This window comes from Microcebus murinus, chromosome 4, assembly GCF_040939455.1.
Source record: "Microcebus murinus isolate Inina chromosome 4, M.murinus_Inina_mat1.0, whole genome shotgun sequence".
NCBI lineage: Eukaryota > Metazoa > Chordata > Mammalia > Primates > Cheirogaleidae > Microcebus > Microcebus murinus.
In genome coordinates, this window is record NC_134107.1 from 107,393,384 (window position 1) to 107,414,967 (window position 21,584).

Genomic DNA, 21,584 nt, shown 5'->3' on the forward strand with positions numbered 1-21,584 from the left:
ACTGTCACACTAGAGAAAAATTTTTCTCTATGGGGTCATGGTGTTTTATTACAAAAATAGAACAAAAGCCTCGCAAACAAAATGATCCTTTCAAATTTAATGAAAAATTTGTTATTTTTTATTGTTTTCTGTGTGTGAATTATATACAACTTGAAAAATATTTCACATGGCTCTCAAGGTGAAGGGACAAGTGAGTTACATATGCTTCATGGGGCCCCACGCTCAAAACTAGCATGAGTTAAATGCAGCTCATATGGCAGTTAATGTGTTAAATTAGAGACAAAATGAAAATACAACATATCAAAATCTATAGGATGCAGTGAAAACATTGCTAAGATGGAAATTTATAGTTCTAAACACATCAAAAAAGATCTCAAGTCAACTACCTAGATTTAAGCCTTAAGAAACTATAAAAACAAGAACAAACTAAAAACAAAATTAACAGAAGGAAGAAAATAATTTTATTAAAGCAAAGATAAACAAAATAGAGAATAGGAAATAATAGAGAAAAATCAACAAAACTGTGAGTTTGTTCTTTAAAATGACAACAAAATTGACAAATCTTAAACTAGGTTGACTAAGTAAAAAAGAGAGAAGATTAAAATAAGTCCGGAATGGGGGACACTTCAAAACATTTTATAGTAATATAAAGGATTATAAAACAGTACTATGAGCAAATGTGTGCCAACATATTGAATAACCCAGATCAAATGGCCAAATTCCTAGAAAGACACAGCCTACCAAGAATCAATCATAAAAAAATAGAAAATCTAAATAGATCTATAACTAGTCAAGAGCATAAATCACTAATGAAAAACCTCCCAACAAAGAAAATCCCTAGTACTAGAAAGCTCCACTAGTAAATTCTAGCATTTATAGGATAATTAACAATAGTACTCCTCAGACTCTTCCAAAAAAAAAAAAAAAACTAAAGAGGAAACTCACTCTGTAAGCCAACATTACTCCAATAACAAAGATATTACAAGGAAAACAAACAAACAAGAAACTATAGATCCACATCCCTTAAAAACATTGATGCAAAAATTTTCCACAAAATTTTAGCAAACTGAATTCAACAGCATATTAAAAGAATTATACACCATGACCAAGTGAGATTTATTCCTATAATGTAAGGATGGTTCAAAATATGAAAATCAATCAATGTAATACACCACATTAACTGACCGAAGGAGAAAACAAAACAAACACATGATCATCTCACTTGATACAGAAAAAGCATTAGACAAAATTCAATATCCTTTCACGATGAACAATACTAAACAAATTAATAATGGAAAAAAGCTACCTCAGCATAATAAAGGCCATATATGAAATCCCCCAGCTAAACATATCAATGATGAAAGACTGAAAGTTTTTCTCCTAAGATCAAAAACAAAGCAAAAATGTTGGCTTCCATCACTTCTATTCAACATAGTACTAGAAGTTCTAGTTGGAGCAATTAGGCAAGAAAAATATGATGAAGACATCTAAATTGGAAAGGAAGAAGTAAAGTTATCTCTGTTTTCAGATGGCATGATCTTAGGTGTAGAAAACTCCGAAGACTCTACACACTCACACACACACACACACACACACACACACACACACACACACACACAACTAGAGCTAATAAACCAATTTAACAAAGTTTTAGTATATGAAATCAACACAAAAAATCAGTTGCATTTCTATACAATAACAATAAACAATTTGAAAAGGAATTTAAGAAAACAATTTTATATTGAACAGCATCAAAAAGAATAAAATATTTCAGAATAAACTTTTAACCAAGAAGGTGAAATATTTGTACACTGGAATATCAAAACATTGTTGAAATAAATTAAAGACAACAAAAGTAAATTGGAAGATATCCCAGGTTTATGGATTGGTAGACTTAATATAGTTAAGATGTCAACCCAAAGCAATCTACAGATTCAGTCCAATCCCTATCAAAAGCCCAATGATGATTTCTTTTGGAAAGAGAAAAATCTATCCTAAAACTCATATGCAATCGCAGTGTACCACAAATAGCCAAAACAATCTTGAAAAAGAAAAAAATAAAAAAAGGTTGATAGTCTCATACCTCCTAATTTCAAAACATAGTACAAAGCTACAGTAATCAAAATAGTGTGGTCCTGGCATAAAGACAAACATACAGACTAATAGAATAGAATAGAAGGCCCAGATATAAACCCTTTAACACGTGTTCAAATGGTTTTTGACAAGGATCCCAAGATTATTTGATGGGGAAAGGACAGTCTTTTCAATAAATGGTGTGGAAAAAACTGGATATCCACATGCAAAATAATAAAGTTACACTCTTATACCATGTACAAAAAATTACTACAGATGAATCAAAGACTTAAACATAAGACCTAAAACTATAAAACTCTTAAAAGAAAACATAGGGGAAAAGCTTCATGAAATCAGATTTGGCAAACTTCTTTGATATGACAACAAAAGCATAGGCAAAAAATGGGAGAACAAACAGAAAAACTGGACTAGAGTACAATTTTAAACTTTTGACCTGTTGACACTCTGTTGAGTGAAAAGGCAATCCACAGAATAGGAGGAAATATTTGCAAGTCATATATCTGATAAAAATTCTATAACCTTTGTATTATAAAAACTCTTACAACTCAACAAAAAAGAAGTAAACAACACAATTTAAAAATGGGCAATCAGCTTGAATAGACATTTCTCCAAAGAAGATACACATACGGTCAGTAAGAACATCTATATCACTAATCATTAGGAAAATGCAAATTAAATTGCAGTGAGATACTACTTCATATCCTTTTAAATTATTTATTTAAAAATAATAAAAATAATAACATTAGAAAATAACAAATGTTGGCAAGAATGTGAAGAAATTGGAAAGCTTATGCATTGCTAGTGGGAATATAAAATGGTTCAACCACTATGGAAAACAGTACAGCAGTTCTTGAGAAAATTACACATATAATTACCATGTGATCCAGCAATTCCACTTCTGGGTATAAACCAAAAGAACTGAAAGTAAGGATTTAAGCAGATATTTGTATACCCATGCTCACAGCAGCATTATTCCTAACAGTGAATGCAACTCAAGTGTCCATCAAAGGAAGAATGGATAAACAAATGTGGTATACACATATATTAGAATATTATTCAGCCTTAAGAAGGAAGGAAATTCTGGCCCATGCTACAACAAATATGAACCTTGAAGATGTTGTGATATGTTAAATAAGCCAATCACAAAAGGACAAATACTCTATGATACCACTTGTCTGAGCTACCTAGTATGGTCAAAATCATAGAGACAGAAAGTAGAATGGTGGTTTCCAGGGCTGGGGCAAGGGAAGGATGGGGAGTTATTGTTTAAAGGATATGGAGTTTCAGTTTGAAAATGTGAAATGAGATCTGGATGTGGATGTAGTAATGGCTGTGCGGCATTGTGAATGTACTTAATGCCGCTGAACTGTACACTTGAAATTGGTTAAAGTGCTAAATTTTATGTTATGTATATTTTACTACAATCAAAAAGGGGCATGGAGGAACTTTTGGGGGGTAATATAGATGTTATGCACCTCATGAGGTGGTGGTTACATGGGTGAATATATGTGTCCAAGTTTATTGCTGTGAACCCTTAATATGGGTGCATTTTATTTTAACACATTAACTACCATGTGAGTTGTATTTAACTCATGCTAGTTTTAAACCAGGGGCCTCATAAAGTATAGGCAACTCGCACATCTCTTCACCTTTAAGCTTATGAACTATTTTTCAAGTTGCATATAATTCAAGCACAGAAAACAATAAAAACTAATAAGTTTTTCATTAAATTAGAAAGGATCATTTTCTTTCCAAAGTTTTTATTCTATTTTCTTAATAAAATACCACGGCCCCAGAGAAAACACTTTTTTTCTAGTGTAGCAGTCAATGTGTTAAGCACATTTTCTTCCTCCCTCCCTTTTTATCCCTCTCACTCCTTTCCTCCCTCCTTCCTGATCTGGGGCTCTGTGTTCTGCCAACATATTTACATATTCAACATATGTGAACGTTTAGAGAGAAGAGCCCAGAATTAATGCAACTTTACAATTTCCACACTGCCTAGAATAGTGCTTGTAGGTACTCAATAAAAATTGCTTGCTTAAATTGTGAACTCAGTAACTTATATTTTTAAAAAATTAATAACTACTATTGATTGTGATCTTGCTACAATGTCAGACCTTCATCTCAGCTCTTCACAAACTTGGTATCACCTACTCCCTCCCAACAGCCCAGTGAAGAGGGTATACAGTCCTTTTTTTTTTTTTTTTTAATCAGGAAATTGAGGCTTAGAGAAATTGAGTCACTTGTCCAACCACGTACAGTTATTAAGTACCGGAACTGGGGTCTGAAATGAGCCTTTTAACTGTGCAGCCGGTGTTCGTAACCTCTCAATTGAGGTTATGCTTTATCTTACATTTCACTAAGCACCCATTGACTTGCAATTGTAAAACAGAGCATATAATCAAGAACATTCTATAAACTGTTTCCATTGCGCAAGTACAGCACGACGCACGCTGCTGGGGCGCGATCCGGGACCTCGCATGAGAGCTTGTTACAGGAGCAGCTGCATTTCAGATGGCCACGGAGATGAGTCCGCAAATCCCTTCATCCTGAGATGCCCTCTGGAATGCTAAGAGATTACTCACGTTCGCTTTGCCATCCCCTAAAGCTTGCAAATGTTCTTCCAGAATGGACCATCATCTATTATGTGACCTTGGTGAAAGAGGGGAAGCAGGCAGACCTCCCCTGCAACTGCCCAGGATCTCTTGCCACCGACTTTGGGAATATGATAAAACTGGCAAATACTGGGATTATAACAAGCAGGAGGAGACAGGACAAGTGAAATATCAACCATTTAGGGAGAGATCAGTCTCTCAACTAGGATTCAAATGCCAGAATCTGTGGTTGTAATCTCAATGACTTCTGGATTACTCAACATAGTGAGAATATTTCCATTAGAAAGGGTAGATAAGCATGGGGTGTATGTGTGTGTGTGTGCATGAGTGTGTGTGAAAGAGGCAGAGAAACAGATAGAGAAAGAGATAAAGGAGAAGCATTCATCTTTTCAAAAACTTGGAGCACTTACTAAGCATTAGGTATTCTGTTGGACACTAAGACACAAAGATAAATAGAGGATATTAATGCTTTTAACAAAGAGCATGGGAGACGCAATGAAAATGACAATGGGAAAAGGAATATCTTTAGAAAGGCATAAAAAAGCACAGGACAGTACAAATTTGAGCACCATAATTCCTTCCTCTTACACAGGGTGCCTTATAGACAATAACTCAGTGTGAGCACAGCCCCTATAATAAAACACCTGGCTGATTCAATTCCCCTTGTGCACAGATAGTGACTCCTTTTTTTTATCCATCATGGGAGGTTCCAAACTGTGAGCAGGAGTCTGTATGTGAGCAGGACAAAATACCCGACATGGCAAGCCATGTATCTGAGAATGAGTTGTTTAATTGCACAGGAGCAGAGCAGATGGGAGCAAGTGTGACATGGCCTAGACCTCACATGCTGCCTGGATGTGAAGTGGTCTCTAAAAAGAACATTTGGGTGAGCAGGCCAACATAAGCATTGGAAGGTTCTTGAACCACTAGGCTGGGCAGAGTGGGGTCAAGGGCAAGCCTACTCCCTCCCAGAGAAGAAGTTTGATCCCCCAGGGCATGGGAAAGGTCTAAAGACATGGAGTAGGACCCAGAGAGAGAAGAGGGCTTAGAGCTGCAGGATAGGCGGGAAGTGAGATTCAGAAAGAGCTGGAGCCCTGCAGCAAGCAAGAACTTGGTCCTTAAACTGCTGTTGCCTTGGCTGAGGGTAGACACCAGCATATGTGTGGTCCTGTGGCCAGACAGTCAGAGAAAGAAAGAGAAGTCCACACCCCAGAAACTTCACAGGGAGGCCCGCTCATTCTTCGCTGGCCATTTTCTGTCCTGCTTCTTTCCCCTGTCTTTGACTACTAAGGTATTCCACCCGAGGCTCTTTCCATTCTCACACGTACACGCCCTCTCCTCCTCTCCCACTGCTTTCTTTCCCTTCCTTCAACTCTAAACTGATACTTCTGGAAGATTTCTCTCCAATGCTCTCCTTTCAAATATCATTCCATTTTTGTCTTTTATTTCCTTCTTTCCTTTATCTATCTGCCTTCCTTCGTCAACATGTATGGAAATTTCTCCAAATGTCAGCGTAGTGAGAAATGTGTATGTAAATCAAATAAAAGCTATGCATTTTAAAATTAAATTTGGCTCGATGGAAATAATACTACAAACTCGAAAACTTTTGAAAGTATTCAGAAATATCTTTGAGAAAATGTTTCCATATTATCTTCCTCTAATTACACCTACTTTTCTTCAGCATTGGCGTTCACAATAAATAGAAAATTATCGTATTCATTTTTTTCTCTTTTTCGTAATTACTTCTGTAACAACACTGTTTTCTATTATTCTTCATTGCTAGTATATCGCATTTTGGGTAATTGTGAGTTGAATTATCTTCTTTGGACTAGCCAGAAAACTTAACAACCACTTATAACATTCTTTGCTCTTATTATGCAATGGAAACTTGGTTAATTGAGATACCATAAATCTTCAGGCCCAGTGAAAATGTTTAATATTTAAAACCAATTTCTAAAAATTTTATTGATCCGCACTTTTATGGGAAGGCAGGTCAAGGCCCCAGCACGTCTTTAATTTAAGCAAAATGTATCATCCCCAGGGAAGAGGAGGCCGGAGTAGGTCACTCGATTTTCTCTGGCGTATGAATTGGAGGCAAGGTGGGGGGAAGGCCTGCAGGTCTCTGTTCTCACAGCCTTAGTGGCTTCAATTAGTGTGGGGATGTAAGGATGGGAAGGAGGATAATGGAATGAAATATTTTAGGGTTTACATAAATTACTTCTCTTCATTCTATACTTGGACATCACTCATTTCTTCGCAGTTCTCAGTGTTGTGTTCTTACCAACAAGTGGCCTTATTTTGTCTTAGTTTGCAGGTCCCTTGAGGCCCTACTGTACCTGCTGGGGGAGGTGCCATGACAGGATAATATGACACTTGGGACAGGTCCAAAACCAAGAGCGCCAGCGCTCCCCATGACCGTGGGTGGGGCCACCTCCCCCTGAGCTGTCATGCTGTGCAGTGTCTGCAGTGTGCACCATTCCCAGCCCCGGTGGGAAGACCCAAGCTCACCAGGGCAATCACGCACCATGACGCCTGGAGACGCTGGCGGCAGGACAGCAGACAGCGACAGCCCTCCACTGAAACACCAGTTGCCTGACCTCGGGTTCAGCATGTGTCCAGGGGTCAGAAGGGGTGCCTTTTTCTGTTTTTTTTTTTTCCTGCTTGTTACACTTGGAAACTTTCTCTGTTCTCTCTATCTGGTAGGGACATACTATAAAACTGAGAGGAAGCAGAAAGAAAGGTCTCCTAGGAACTAATGTAGACTCCGACACAAAATAACCATGTGACCAAAGGCAAGTGGTTTAATTTTTCTAAACCTCAATCTCCTAGGCTGTTAATTGGGATCAGAATAGTCTGAAAATTACATGAAATGGTAGGTAATTGATGTGGCATCTGACACATAGTAAATCTTGAACAATAGGAGTTTTTGTTTGTGCTAAAAGCATCCCCTTCTCCTCTGGGCTCTTGCAAATTTTATTAAAGGATCTTTGGCATTATCCTGTAAGGAGAGTAAGGCAAAGCTCAAACACTTTCTCTAACCTTCCCACCGGGAAAATCATACACAGATCTAGGCTGGGCAATGCTGAGCCATTTAGACATTATAGCTTCACTTTTCACTTAAAAAAAAAATACACCAGAGTATAAAAACAGTAAATAGGTGTCATTTATTAGGAAATAGGAGGGTACTGAGAATGGACCAAGATGAAGAGAATGAAGCTTCTCCCCAACACCCATTTCAGACAAACTTTAGCTCCAATTCAACTACGCACAACATCAATAAGAGCAACTTCTTGCAGGACCAAAAATAAACAAACAAATCTAAAATAATCTGATGTGATCTTGTCAGTATTTTAAAAAAAATCAGGAAAGGTTAACACTTGGTTCCTAACTTAACAGGCAATGCAAATTTCTGCCAGCCCTAAAGATGTCTTGGACCTTAATTCCCTCTTCTCATCTCATGACTTTGAAGGCTGCTGCACATTAATAATAAGTAATTTTAAAAGTCCTCCCCTGGGAAGGTCAAACGAGACCTATTTGACTCTTCCTCTCCACTGCATCTCACTGGCTGATCCCATCAGCTCTGCAGCAACTGCCAGCCAGACCTGCTCTCCAGCCCCTCAGAGCCTGCACGCGGTAAGCACAGGAAGCAGGCCAAGGGCAGAGTCCTTTTTTAGAAGCTAGAAGGGAGGGAAATGAAAGACAGAACTAAAACGAACCCAACGGCTAAATTTACTTTAAAAGGTTAAATAATTACCCAAAGGACTTAGCTAAGAGCTGCTGAGTTTTCCAGATGTTCAGAAAGCCATGGGGCATATATCTTAAATGCTTGAAAATGTATTCTCCCATCTCCCCTGCTTTGGAGTGTGGGCCTGGGGTGCGTGTTGGGGACGTGTTTGCCCATGTCCAATCAGGGATAAAAGGTAGTGTCACGAAGCCAAGCTAGCCTGCTCTGCCAGATTCTACAGCCAAGACCCAACCACCCAACCAGGGCAACACCGGCTTCCCAGGCAATGCCCCCCTGCCTTCTTGCTCTTGTATCTCCTTGTGCCTGTAACAAGGCAAATCTCTACAGAGGCAGCTCATCTTCAAATGTGTTACTCTACTGCTGCTAAGAAGACACCTCTTACATGTCGTCTTGGCCTCAGGGATAATGAAGACTTTTGCATAGTTTCAGATCAGACTGCAGTCATTGGTGGATTCAACTGTCCCCTCCGGCAAATGATTTGAATGGAATCCAAAAATCCCTCAGGCCTCCAAGATCTCTTACCAACTGCTGTGCCTGAATGTCCCAGGTCATATTTTAAGAGAACAAAATCCTATAGATATAGCATTTCATTGCCATAGAGATAATAATACATTAGAGGAGGTTGGGTCCCATTAAGATAGATTAACACATTAAATCAATACTTATTTTTTTAATCCATAGTTTCCAACACAATATCTGCACTCAATACATAAGACATAGCTCCTAAGCTCCAGGAGCCCACAATCTACCCATAATCACACATGAAAAAACAACAGGTCCACAGTGTGTATCTGTTAGAACATAGATCCGTAGCAGGGGTTATTGGAACTCAGATGTGGGTCATTCTTGATTACTCCCAAAAGCAGAAGGCTGAGTGGAATTGGGAAGAGACTCACACATTTTAAAGGTGTGTATGTGTGTGGGGTAGAGCAAGGAGAAGATGGGGCAGATGAAACTGGAAAAGATTGAGAGTATGTCAGTTGTTAGTGAGGAGTTCGGTTTAGTACCAGTAACAACCTGCATGTACATGTTGCTTTATAGTTACAGCACAGCACCTGATAACACAGACCAGGAGGATATTGTTTCCATGTGTACACAACTGAACTGAAGCGCTCAAGGTCACGTAGGTAGTAACAGGGAGAGTAAGAATCAAACCCAGGTACCCATGCCGCTGAGCACAGCACTTTCTAGAGTGTTAACGTAGCCATCCCTTTGAACATGGGGGGGGGGGGAGCACTTCCCTGGAAGGTGGGGACACTGGACACCAGCCTTGCTCAAGGTTCTAGGGCTGGAAGGGGATTTGGAGCAGTGGTTCTCAACTCTGGCTCCACATTAGAAATACTGGGAAAGATGCTGTAAGTGCCCATAGCCATGCCTGACCCCAAAGATTTTGATTTCATTGCTCTGGGAGCCTGGCATGGAAATTTTTAAAAAGTGTCCCAGGTAACTCCAACCAGGTTAGTGCCACCACTTGAGAGGTCCTTTATGAACCTGCACCTGCTTGAGTGTCTTTTTATTTCTTCATCTTCCCAGACCAAGAGCAAAGCCTGTGCACATAACACAGCCCTATTCAGTTTAGGCAACTGAAACATTGACACGCAAAACTCATGCATTTGTTTTGAAATACCTACTGGCTACTCTAAATTTTCTAATTTACACAAAAGGAAGAGCTGCTGATGGTAAGTGCAAAATATGGAAAATCTCAGAGGAGGCAAACAGCAAAACATTGTCTTTGGGAACTCCGCTGCCCGGATGCTTTGGCGAAATCCCACTGCTCAGATTAGTCCTTGGCGGTAGTTAAACCTCAAATACTCGGTTCCGAATGGATTAACGAGGACCTCAGAATGAAAATGCAGAGACACTTTAGAAAAGAGCCATTAAGCATAATCCCAGATCAGCAAGGCTAAATCAACAAAAGTCATTATCCTGCTATTAAAAAACAAACAAAACACCCAGTATGTTGATGGGAGCTTCTCCCATTGAGTGGGATGGTTACAGCAACAATCGCTACCTCTATCCCACTGCACTCCTCAAAATGCCCACAGACGACGTAGACCCCCAGAAGAACTAAAGCAAATCTAGAGAGATTGAAGCCCACTACGAAAGCACAAATGCAGTCATCCATTCAGCTGAGATGGTTTAACAGACACCGACGGACCATACTGAGGATCCTGGACTCCTTTCCTGATGTGGGCATTGATTCGGACACAGGACTTCTAGATACTTGTCATATCTAATCTAATGGAAAGGCACTGAACATTTTTAACCCAACAGCAGATAATTGTAATGAAATGATTCTGGCCAAGAGGGCCCATTTGTAATAATGAATTCAAATCAGATTCATAGAAGCTATAATTCAACCCTAGTGAATAGCACCTTCATTTTCCATATCATCTCTCTCCCAAGAAGGCAAAATAACTCAATATTCAAATAATTATTTTTACTTTTCAAGTAGCCCTATGAAGTAGTTATGAGGAAGATAATATTGCCTCACTTATATAAAATGAGTTTCATCCATGTTCAAAACTTCAGTGTCATCTTTGGCACATCACTTCCTAATATCCCTCAGTGCAATCAAAGACCTGTCACAACAAAACTGATATCCCAAAGAAAGGAAATCATTCTTCTCTAAGCTGGGTAATTTTTCATCAGAAAAGCTGAAAGCAAACCCAGGTTTCTTGACTCCTTTGCTTTTTCGACTAGGTCTTTGGCCTCCTTCTGTGACTCCATCCAAGAATTAGAAACAGACTTAAGATAATTTGATCTAGGGCAGTCACATTTGAAAAGGATTTTTTTGGCTTATAAGCATAGATATCATTCAATTTTTCTGATTCATACTGAACATTTGGTGCATTTGGAACAGTGAATTACCAAGTAATGAATTCCCAGTGAATGTCTTTAAAGAGACCAAAGAATAACCATACTTAAAACTTATATTTTTTTTAAAAAAGCGAAAAACATCACCAAATAAAACATGGTCCATTTATCTGGGGTTGAGGCCAGCGACTTCTGGAAACCAGAAACATGGACTCTCCCTCAGTGTACTGACAAACAAGTTCTTTGTTAAGATGGTCACACAACTGTTAGCCAATAAAGGAAAAGAATGTAGAAAACAAAAGAGGAGAGATTGGGAGATTAGGATACACAGAAATTTGCAGGAGAGGTTTGTGTTCTTTTAAGAAACATTGTAATAGTAATGAAATCATAACGTTAAAAAATAAGGGAATTATAAAAATTAAATGATAAAAAGGAAAAACAAAGAAGAGAATGAATAACAGGCCAAAGTATACACAATAGGAGCATCTGATAAAAATCAAGTGAGAAAATAATAAAAGAGAAGAGAAAAAGGATAAAGAAAGAGGATATGAAGAGATTAAAATATGGACAATGTGTTAAATTTGTCTGTTCCCCGGGGCAAATTTATAGATGACAGGCCAAATCATCACAAGACATGTGCTTGCCTTTAAAAATCAGAGCATGCAGTCAGGTAACAGATAACAATTATATTCGAACATGTGAGTGAACATGTAAGTTGTTGTGTGTTTTTTCCATAAAGAACAAAAAGCAACTATTCAGCTTTTCTTGTTTTATTCCCATGCCCATTCCCAAGCCCAGCTGCTAAACATTAGAATTGAAGATCATGAAAACAGGCCAGCAGCTAATAAAAAAATGGTAGATCAAAGCTGGCCCTCTGCTGGTAGAATCATCTTATTGCATCCCGGAAAGCAGAAAGCTCAAGTTTTTAAGTTTCTGGTTTAATTTTTAGGAGTAGGAAGAGGACAGAGGACTTTGAAAAATTATGCACTGAGGTCTATTCAGGGATGGACCTCTTTTTCCCCAGCGATAGGTTAGAAGATAAAGAGGTACGTGGCAGCATTGACATCCCAGTGCACTACTGACATTTACCAACATTTCCTCGGTTAGCATGCATTAGAGCCCATGTGCTACTCATGTCTTTGAGCCAAGTGGTCCACTGTAAATATGCATCCCACAAGTCATTTCTCAGGGAGCTGACTCCCAGACCTTCTCTGAAGCAATGAAGTAGGAATATTACACTCAAGTTTGGGCAGGCAGAAGGGTACCCACGTGGCCAGGAGGACTCTTCCCTCATATGGTCTGGGAAAAGCATCTTTATCCTCTTTTTTTCTCTATGCTCTCTGTGCATCCAAGAAAAAGCAGATAGGGTTCTGGGACCCGTTCTTTAGCTCTAAAGAAGATCCAACTAAGAACCACCACACAAAGTGGCAAGAATCCAACCTTAACCCTTGGGCTTAGGAAAAGAATATTAGTGCCCCAGATGCTTTCTTTTTCTTCCCCAGGGAGAGGCTTGTCTAGATTTGGGGAGAGTTCCACCAGGGAAGCCAAAGGAAAAACAGAAAGAACTCCCACCCTCATTGTCTCCTTAGAGAAGCCAGGCATTTTGGCTGCAGAATCTGGGTCAGAATGTTTTATTTTCACCATAACCATCAAAGTCATAGGCAGGGCAAATGCATTCACCCTGTGTACACTGTGAGACATAGTTAAGCTGGGACGTCCCTGAATCTGTCTCCCAGGACCAGAACTGCCTCATTAAAGGGATAAAAGATGATATCTGCTGAGCTGGTGGAAAGTGGTGGCTGCATTTTTATTAAAGTCTCTGCTGCAGCAGGCCCAGTCCCTAAAGGTTCATATTCCAAGAATCTCCACCCCTCTGCCTGGAGCATGTAAGTGATTCTCTGTAACTCATTAAGTTAAAACAAAAAGCTTTCCTATTGTGCTTTCCACACAGGAGTGATGTTGCATAAAAGCTACATGTTTCCTCTCCTTGGCCTCAGTCTGCAAAGATAAAACAGCCCTCATAATTTATAATAGAGGCCCGAGGAGCATCACACTGGGCTGGCACCAGTGCTGGGTCTTGTGCAAACTCCTAACAGCTGTGGCCTGGCACTGGTCATTCCAGAGCCCTAAATTCCAGGTGTACCTCTGATGAGGGCTAGCCTGCTGGTCCTGGGAGTGATCCCACCTCATCACATACCTGTGGCCTGTGAAAGAGCATCCAGGCATCTTAGGCTAACCACCCAGTATTTCAACTCCAGTACTGTCATGCTCTCCTCTTGGTGCCCACGCAAGAGTGAACCTAGCATGCCATGGCATCACAGATCCATGGAGTCCCAAGAGCGCACCTCAATGTTTACTCATAAGCATCTGGACCAGAAAAGCTGGAGCAGATGACAAACCTATCCAGGGCATGGGTGTCAACAGCCACAGCGTGCCAGTGGGCATCTCGGGCCTGCAGAAGGCCCTCGCGCGCTCCAATGCCCCAGCAGCCTTCCCTCCTCTCTCCCTCACCCCTCCCCAGGACCCACATCCGAGGGGCTCAGGCCCCCGCTGAAGGACAGCTCCCTACCTGAGGGTGGCGCTCTCCCCCTGCCGGACCGTCACGTTGTCCATAGCTTTGGGGAAGGTGGCATCTCCGCTGCGCACGGGCACTCCTGTGGGTACAAGGAACAGCAGCCTGAGAGACACGACCACGAGGCACTTCCAGGGCAGGAACAGGTTCCCACAGACCCCCATCCTCGACAGCCACAACTTCCCCGAACTCGGCAGCGGCACGGTGCTGTCCCCGCCCCGCACACCAGCGGGTCTCAGGAAGTGGTGTGGGGAGGGAGGAAAGGGCTAGAGCACGCCAGAAGCAGAAAGGAGGAAGGAGAAGAAAAGAGTCCAGGCTCTCCGGAGTCTAATAATTCTTCCTCAAATCCTGCCTCAGCTTTCCAGCCTAGCAGAACCAGATGCCCCCTCCTGCATCCAAAAAGAGCTTTCTCGACGCTCCCCTGGGGAGGAGGGAGGCAGCCAGGGAGGGAGAGGAGGAAGGAAGGTGCGGGGATGAAGGTCACAGATTGCGCTTTCTCTGCCACTCTCTTCCAGACGCTACTTTAAGATTCAGTTGGGCACGTTCTGCAGAGGTCTGGCATCAAAAGTTTATAACCCAAAGAAGAAGGCAAGTGTCTCTGACATAAAGGAGATGTCATAAAAAGCTGCTGCTTCAAGGAGAGGAGAAAATGTTTTATTAGATCACACATATGCATAGAAATATTTATAAACCAGCCCCAAGTCTCGCATCTGGAGCCCAGAGGAGGTAAAAAGTTCCAGGCGGGAGCGCGGCGGCCGCGCGGCGCAGGATCCTCCGGTCGGTGGCCGTCCTCCCGCAGCCGGTGGGCGCCTCGCCGCCAGCCCGCGGAGCGCCGCCCGGCGCAGGCTCGGGGCGCGGGGGAGCTGGGCGGACGGCGGCCCCCGCCTCCTCCGGGGACGCGGCACGGGACGCGGGGACGCGCGGACGCCGCGCTCAGCGGCCGCCCCCGGCCTCCGCGCCGCCTTCCTCCCGGGAGCAGCCCCGACGCGCGCGGGCCCCGACCGCCGGGGTTGTCATGGCAGCAGCTCCATCCCTGACCGCCACTTTCTCCCGGAGCCGCCTCGGAGCGAGCGGGCGGGCGGGCGGCGCGGACTGCGCGCTCATCCCGGCGGGCGGGCGCGGGGCGCGGGCGCCCACCTTAACCCCGGCGCGCCCGCCCGGCCTGGGCACCTCACCCGGCTCCGCTCTCCCCCGACACCCGAGCAAGCCGAGAGAATGCTGCGCCCCCTCTCAGTGGCTTACCCGGGCGTAGGGGTAGGGTGGGGGGAGGGGAGGGCGGGAGAGGGAGTTCTGGGGAAAGCAGCAAATTGAAAACTGACGCTGGCACCTTCCCTCCCGCATGCCATGCCTATGCAGAAGTTGCCAAACCCCGCCCTTGGAGAACTGAACTACATTTCTGAAGCCAGGTACCCAACCCCGTCTGCACGTCCCCCTCTGCCGCACGTTCCCCCCTGCCAAGCTATTGTCCCAGGTGGCAGAGCTCTCCTGGGCCTATGCAAAGAGATGGAGTGAGCTTCCCTCTCTGATGACCTGCCTCCACGCCCCTCCACTGCAAGCCTATTTCCCAAACTAGCAAATCTTAATTTATTCTTACAACATGACATGCAAAATAGTCCCCATCCTACCCCATGCTTAGGATCCATGCATCTTATTGTCGTAAAAAGCAAGAGCTTGGAAAAACACATGGAGATTCTAAAATGTATTAGGACCAATCTTCATAAAATCCATCTGCAGCTTTATGGTTATATAAAGTGGCACCATAATGGTGTTGGGAGGGGACTTATGCTGTTGTGATTAGAGGCCAGCCTCCCGTTTCTTTGGGCTCAAATTCATTTCTTTTAGCTCCAAACCCAAGAGCTCCAGCTTTCCTTGGGGTGTCACGATGTTTTTTCCTGCTGCCCCTGGCAGGAGCTTCCCCTTACGGCATGACTCTTGTATCCTAATTTAATGGTTGCTATGTGCATCTGCTCTACTGTATTCTTTCTCAAAGCCTTTTGTTAAATTAGACTGTGCTCTGCACAATTGGCAAATGAAATTTAATTCAAAAATAAGCATTAAGCTCTTATCATTTATTACCTTAGTTGCTGAAGGATACAAAAGCATACTACCTGCTCTCAGCTCTGAAGGACTGAGCACAAATAAATACTGCCCCGTTTCCCGTTGTAAAATGGTTAGCCCATGTATATTTTTACGTCTAAAATTTTTAATTAGAGCCTCTTACCTAGAAGAGAGAATACTTATCACTAGTCATATCGTCTGTAGTGGAAATACATATAGGCATGCATTGCTTAACGAAGGGGATACATTCATTTTAGGAAACGCATGGTTAGGTGATGTCACCATTATGTGACTATCATGGAGTATATTTACTTACACAAACTGAGATGGCACAGCCTATTACACACCTGGGCTGTATGGTACAGCCTACTGCTCCCCGGCTACAAACCTGCACAGCATGTTACTGTACTGAATACTGTAGGCAACTGTAACACGATGGTAAGTATTTATGTATCTAAACATAGAAAAGGTACAGTAAAAATTCTGTATAAAAGATAAAAAAAAAACAGTACATCTATATAGGGCATTTACCATGAATGGAGCTTGTAGGACTGGAAGTTGCTCTGGGTGAGTCAGTGAGTTAAATGAGCCAATGTAAAAGCCTACTGTACACTCGTGAAGACTTTGTAGACACTGTACACTTAGAATACACTAAATGTATTGAAGAATATTTTTCTTCAATAATAAATTAGCTTGCTATAACTTTTTACTTTATAACTTTTTAACTTTTTGACACTTGTAATAACATCTAGCTGTTATTACACTGTACAGGTATACAAAAATAATTTCTTTCTTTATATCCTTATTCTATAAGCTTTTTTCTCTTTTTAAAATTCTTTATTTCTATTTTTTACTTTTTTAATTCTTTTATTAAAAACAAAGACACAAGCACACACATTAGCCTAGGCCTACTCAGGGTCAGGATCATCAATATCACTGTCTTCCCCTCCGTATCTTGTCCCACTGGAAGGTCCTCAGGGGCAATAGCATGCCTGGAGCTGTCATCTCCTGTGATACAACTCGCTCTGCTGGGATATCTCCTGTAGGACCTGCCGGAAGCTATTTTACAGCTAACTTTTCTTTATATAAGTATTAATAGAAAGAGTACACTCTAAAACAACAATAAAAGTATAGTATAGTGACTATATAAACCAGTAACGGTTGTGTTTTATCTTTATCAAGTATTAGAACTGTACATAATTACATGTGCTATACTTTTACGGACTGGACCCAGTTGGTTTGTGCACACCAGCTCCACCACAAGCATGGGAGTTATGCCGTGCACTGTGACTTTATGGTGGCTGCAACATCACTAGGCGATGGGAATTTTTCAGCTCCATTATGATCTTTTGGGACCACTGTTGTACATGTGTCCATTGTTGATCGGAATGTCATTACATGGCACAAAATTGTGTTAGATCCTTTCCAGAAAGCAGATAATAGTGAAGGCAGGAGCGGGGCCCAACCCTCATCCCTGAGCTCCGGGGCTGCAAGGCTGAGGGGAGTGACAATGCAGAGAGGAGAGAGAGGCTGAGGGCTTAGGGAACAGCCCCGCTGCTTATTTTGGGACCCTCCATCAGTTTTCATGACACATCTTTTCCCAAGACTTGCGTGTACCTGGTTTTTGTGTGTACATATTGTATATAATCCTGTCAACTCTGTGACACTCTTGTCCAGTATTGCCAGAGCGGGAAGGCTCTTGTCCATGCTCTGACATGTGCGATGCTGAGAACACGAGGCTGGGCTTATGATTGTCTTCAGTTACAGAGTTTGGCTCTTGAACATGGTGGGGTGCCCGTGGAGCTGGGTCAGCATGCCACACATGTCAGGCGGCTCCTGCCACTTGGTTATAGGGCATTCAGATTCCATCCCCTCCTCCTGAACCTGCAGGCTTTGTTCTTTCTCAGATGAAAATAGGGGCAGTTGCTAAATCAGCTCATGAAGATTGCTTGAGACAGGAAGAGTTATCGGGGGAGAAAAAGCTTAAGAGAGCATGAGCTTCCGGGCAGGAAAAGAATGGCTGAGGCAAGTAAAGAAGAAAGGTAGAGATAGGTTGAGGCGAGGTGTAAACTTTCTTAATAATACATGATAAGTCCTGCTCTTGAGAAGGTATAAACCAAGTATCTCATCTTTTGCAGGGCTGGCTCCCCGCAACTTAAGCAATCTGAAATCCTGTGTCTGTTCCCTTCTGTAAGACTGGTTAGCTCAATATTTATCAGTGAATAAATAGGCTGAACTCAACGGCTAGCAAATCAGAGAAATGACTGCAAAGGCCTGATCTTTATGTTAATCTATGTCAGTCTACAGTTTTATGGGGAAGATTTCATTCGCCTGTAAGGCATTGCTATGGACTAGTACATCCAGTTATAGAATATAAGGCTATATATAACCAAATTAAAATTGGAAAAAGAAAAAGAGTTGAGGCTCACAATGAACAAGGACTAAATAGTTTATGTCATAAATGTCCTATGAAGTGCCTAGCTGAGTCCCATGGTAGGGTGGCCCCTAGTTAAACCCTCTTAGATATATGACAACATATATAAAGACAAATTAGCATAATGACTAAGAGTACAGATTAAGTATCCCTTGCTTGAAATGCCTGAGACCAGAAGTGTTTCAGATTTTGGATTATTTTGAATGTTGGAGTATTTTCATTATACTTACTGGTTGGGCATGCCAAATTTCAAAATATAAAATCCAAAATGCTCCAGTGAGCACTTCCTTTGAGCACCATGTAGGTACTCCAAAAGTTTCAGGTTTTGAAGGTTGTAATCAGATTTTTGGATTTGGGATGCTCAACTCATTGTGGTTCTGAAGCTGGATCGTCTGTTCAGAGACTGACTCCTCATCTCTCCAGCTGCATAACTGGTACTAGTAATATCTATCTTACCTACCTTACAAGGTTTGGGGTGTTTTTAAATGTACCCAGAATTTTGTTTTAATCAGAGATGGTAAAATGATAAACACAGAGACAACTGCCTTGGAAGAAGAGTTTATTACCCACAATTCGGAAGATGAGGAGACATGCCACTGCGTGCCATGCAGGGCCACGTGGGGAAGCACCAGGGCTGGTCAGGAGGAGGAGTGAGAAGGCCAAGGCCCTTGCTGTGGTTTCCATGGCAAGACATCAGTGAGGCAGAGCAGGCAAACATGAGCAAGCTAGGATTGTACCATTTGAATATTTTTGTTAGCCTTTGGGTTGTAGGGGTGGTTTCTCATTGTCTTGTACCTGGCTCTGGGATGATTTAGGGAAAGGGCAATATTGCCTTGGGTGTGAACGTTAGCTAAGAGGGGTATGAGCTTTGGATTGATTGGTTTGCACATAAAGGGTAGGCTCATAGGCGAGTTGTTTACTATCTGTATGAATTGGCTAGTCCTAAGAGGGGCGGTCTCTCCAGGATTAGCAAGGCCTTGAGATGTCGAAGCATTATAAACTATAGAGAATAAAAAACATGATTAATATAGGGGCAATTAATGAGATAATGTGTTCAACATATCACCAGAGGACTTGGCACATCAGAAAATGTAATAATCATAAATGATGGTTATACAGCAAAGCTCGATTTTCATGTGATAACAATTTGTGACATGTAAAAAGATGTGAGTGAAAGACCATAAATGCCCTATGTGCAAACAAGAGCTTTGACTCAGGTGTACAGAAGTCCTGTTTTTTATGAAAATTTGTAATAGAAAATGCAACGTTGGGTCCAGATTACAGGGCTGTAGTGATCACAAGACAAAGACCACTGGCTAGTTGGAGAGAAGCTATTATGAGCACACTTGAGGATAGGGATTCTTGTCAGAAGGAATTGTCTCAAGTAGGAGAAACGAAGAGTGGTGAAGGTAGATGACGAGCTGTGAAGGACCCTGGGGACCTCCAGTGCAGCATGCAGGTGACTCTAGCAACTTGAAACTGACAGGTAGTATCTGCAACCTGGAGATGACAGAAAGGCCCAGAGAAGCGGGGGAAGTGCAAGGCAAGCCACCCGGGAAAAGCACCTGTAAGTAGTCTAACCATATTTTTTTTCAATTCACACTGGTTTAAATGAGATTCTGTACCCATAGCATTCCTTCTTACATGCAGATCGTGCCTGGTGAAGGAACGCAGCGCATGCCACCAAAGAGCTAACTCCTGGCAGAAATAGGTGAGCAAAGATGCCCATGACTCATCTCACATAGAGCACCGCTTTTCATGGGAAAAGGAAATGTGGGAGAAGGCAGGCCTGGTGGGCCAGCAGCTAGACAATTGTCCTGGCTACCAGAGCTGGCTGCTGACTACCAGAGGGCACCATGCTGCAGCTGCTTTGGGTGTGGGTGAGTGTGTCTAAGCAGCACTGTGGGCTGCGAGAACCAGCTCACCTACCGCGTGACATCACCTGCCTCATATTCCTCTGCCATATTCCATATTCCTTACGCAGAGGGAGTAACCAAGACGCACGATCAGAGAAACAAACCAGCAAAGAAAATGGCAGAAACTCTTAATACAATTTTCACTTGCTCACTGATTCATTCATTCACTAATTCCATGATACTGCTGGTCTGGGTTATGTCGGGCACCGTTCTGGGCACTGGAGATGCTGTGGTCAGCGAGAAGATCAGGTTTCTTGAGTGCTTCCCTGCAAGGTAGTGTTGAAGTGGAGGGGAAAGAGATCACAAAAATAAAATAAACAAATTCACATATTTAGATTGTGCTATGTGCTATTAGCTAAGAAAAATATTTAAAAAGTTGGAGGGAAAGAGCTATAAATCAGATAAGGGAAGCCCTTTTGAAGAGGTAGCACTTGAGCAGAGCCCTGGCGGCCAGGCCAGGGAGGGCTGGAGCCCAGCCGCAGGTGCTGTGGAGACAATGGCAGAGGGGCCCGGTGGCACCTAGGGGCAGAGGAAGGGGCCATCACACTGGGCCTCGGAGGCCATGGCAACTGTTTTAGAGTTTATTCTAAGTGCAGTGCAATATTTTTGGAAAACTTTCAGAAGGTGACAGGATGTGATTGGTAAAATTTTGCAAATCACTTGACTGTTGTGCAGAGAACAGATTGCAGGGGTGTCAAGTGGAGACAGGGAGCATGTCAGCAGTAGAATAAGCCAGAAGTGAGGGCCGTGGCAAAGAGGAGAGAGAATAATGAAAAGATGAGGGGTGAATTTTGGAAGAATAGTGGCTAGAGCTTCCTCAAAGTTGGATTGCTGGCATAGAGAAAAAGAAAGGGATTGAGGGTGATTTTGCTAAGTTACTGGGTAGCACAATTTCCCACAATGGGGATGAGGAGGAATAGGCTTAGGGAGGCAGGGGTTGGTAGAGTGATTCAAGAGCTCTGACTAAGTTGTGAGCCTGTTAGCTCTGCGACAGCCAAGTGGAGATGCGGGGACAGCAGTGGGAGGAGAGTCAGAGGCCTACCATAGAGGACGTACATAGGACGACACTAATGTCTCATCAAGACCTGCTTTCCCGCTTACAGTTTTTAAAAAGTAGCAAAACTCTGCTGTGTGCATTTTTTGGATAGGGGCATATTATTCATGGAATCATTGCCCCGGATCTAGAGGCTCCCCTCTTTGTTTGTAATTTAGAAATAGGTTCTTTCATCCTACCTTATAGGTGCTAACTTATTCCACTCCATTTAAAATGTCTTTTAATACCTCTTCCCTGCTTGGTCACATCTCCTCTGTTGAGGGGAGATTCTAACATTGT

At 42.4% G+C, this 21,584-nt stretch overlaps 1 protein-coding gene across 2 annotated transcripts in view; it reads right to left on the reverse strand.

Moving 5' to 3' along the window:
- Positions 1-21,584, reverse strand: part of OPCML (opioid binding protein/cell adhesion molecule like) — a 1,057,641-nt gene that overhangs the window by 481,999 nt on the left and 554,058 nt on the right. For both annotated transcript variants that reach the window (XM_020286783.2, XM_012739629.2), the window contains exon 2: positions 13,841-13,925. In XM_020286783.2, the coding sequence (XP_020142372.2) occupies positions 13,841-13,925 (85 nt within the window). The remainder of the gene's footprint in view (positions 1-13,840; positions 13,926-21,584) is intronic.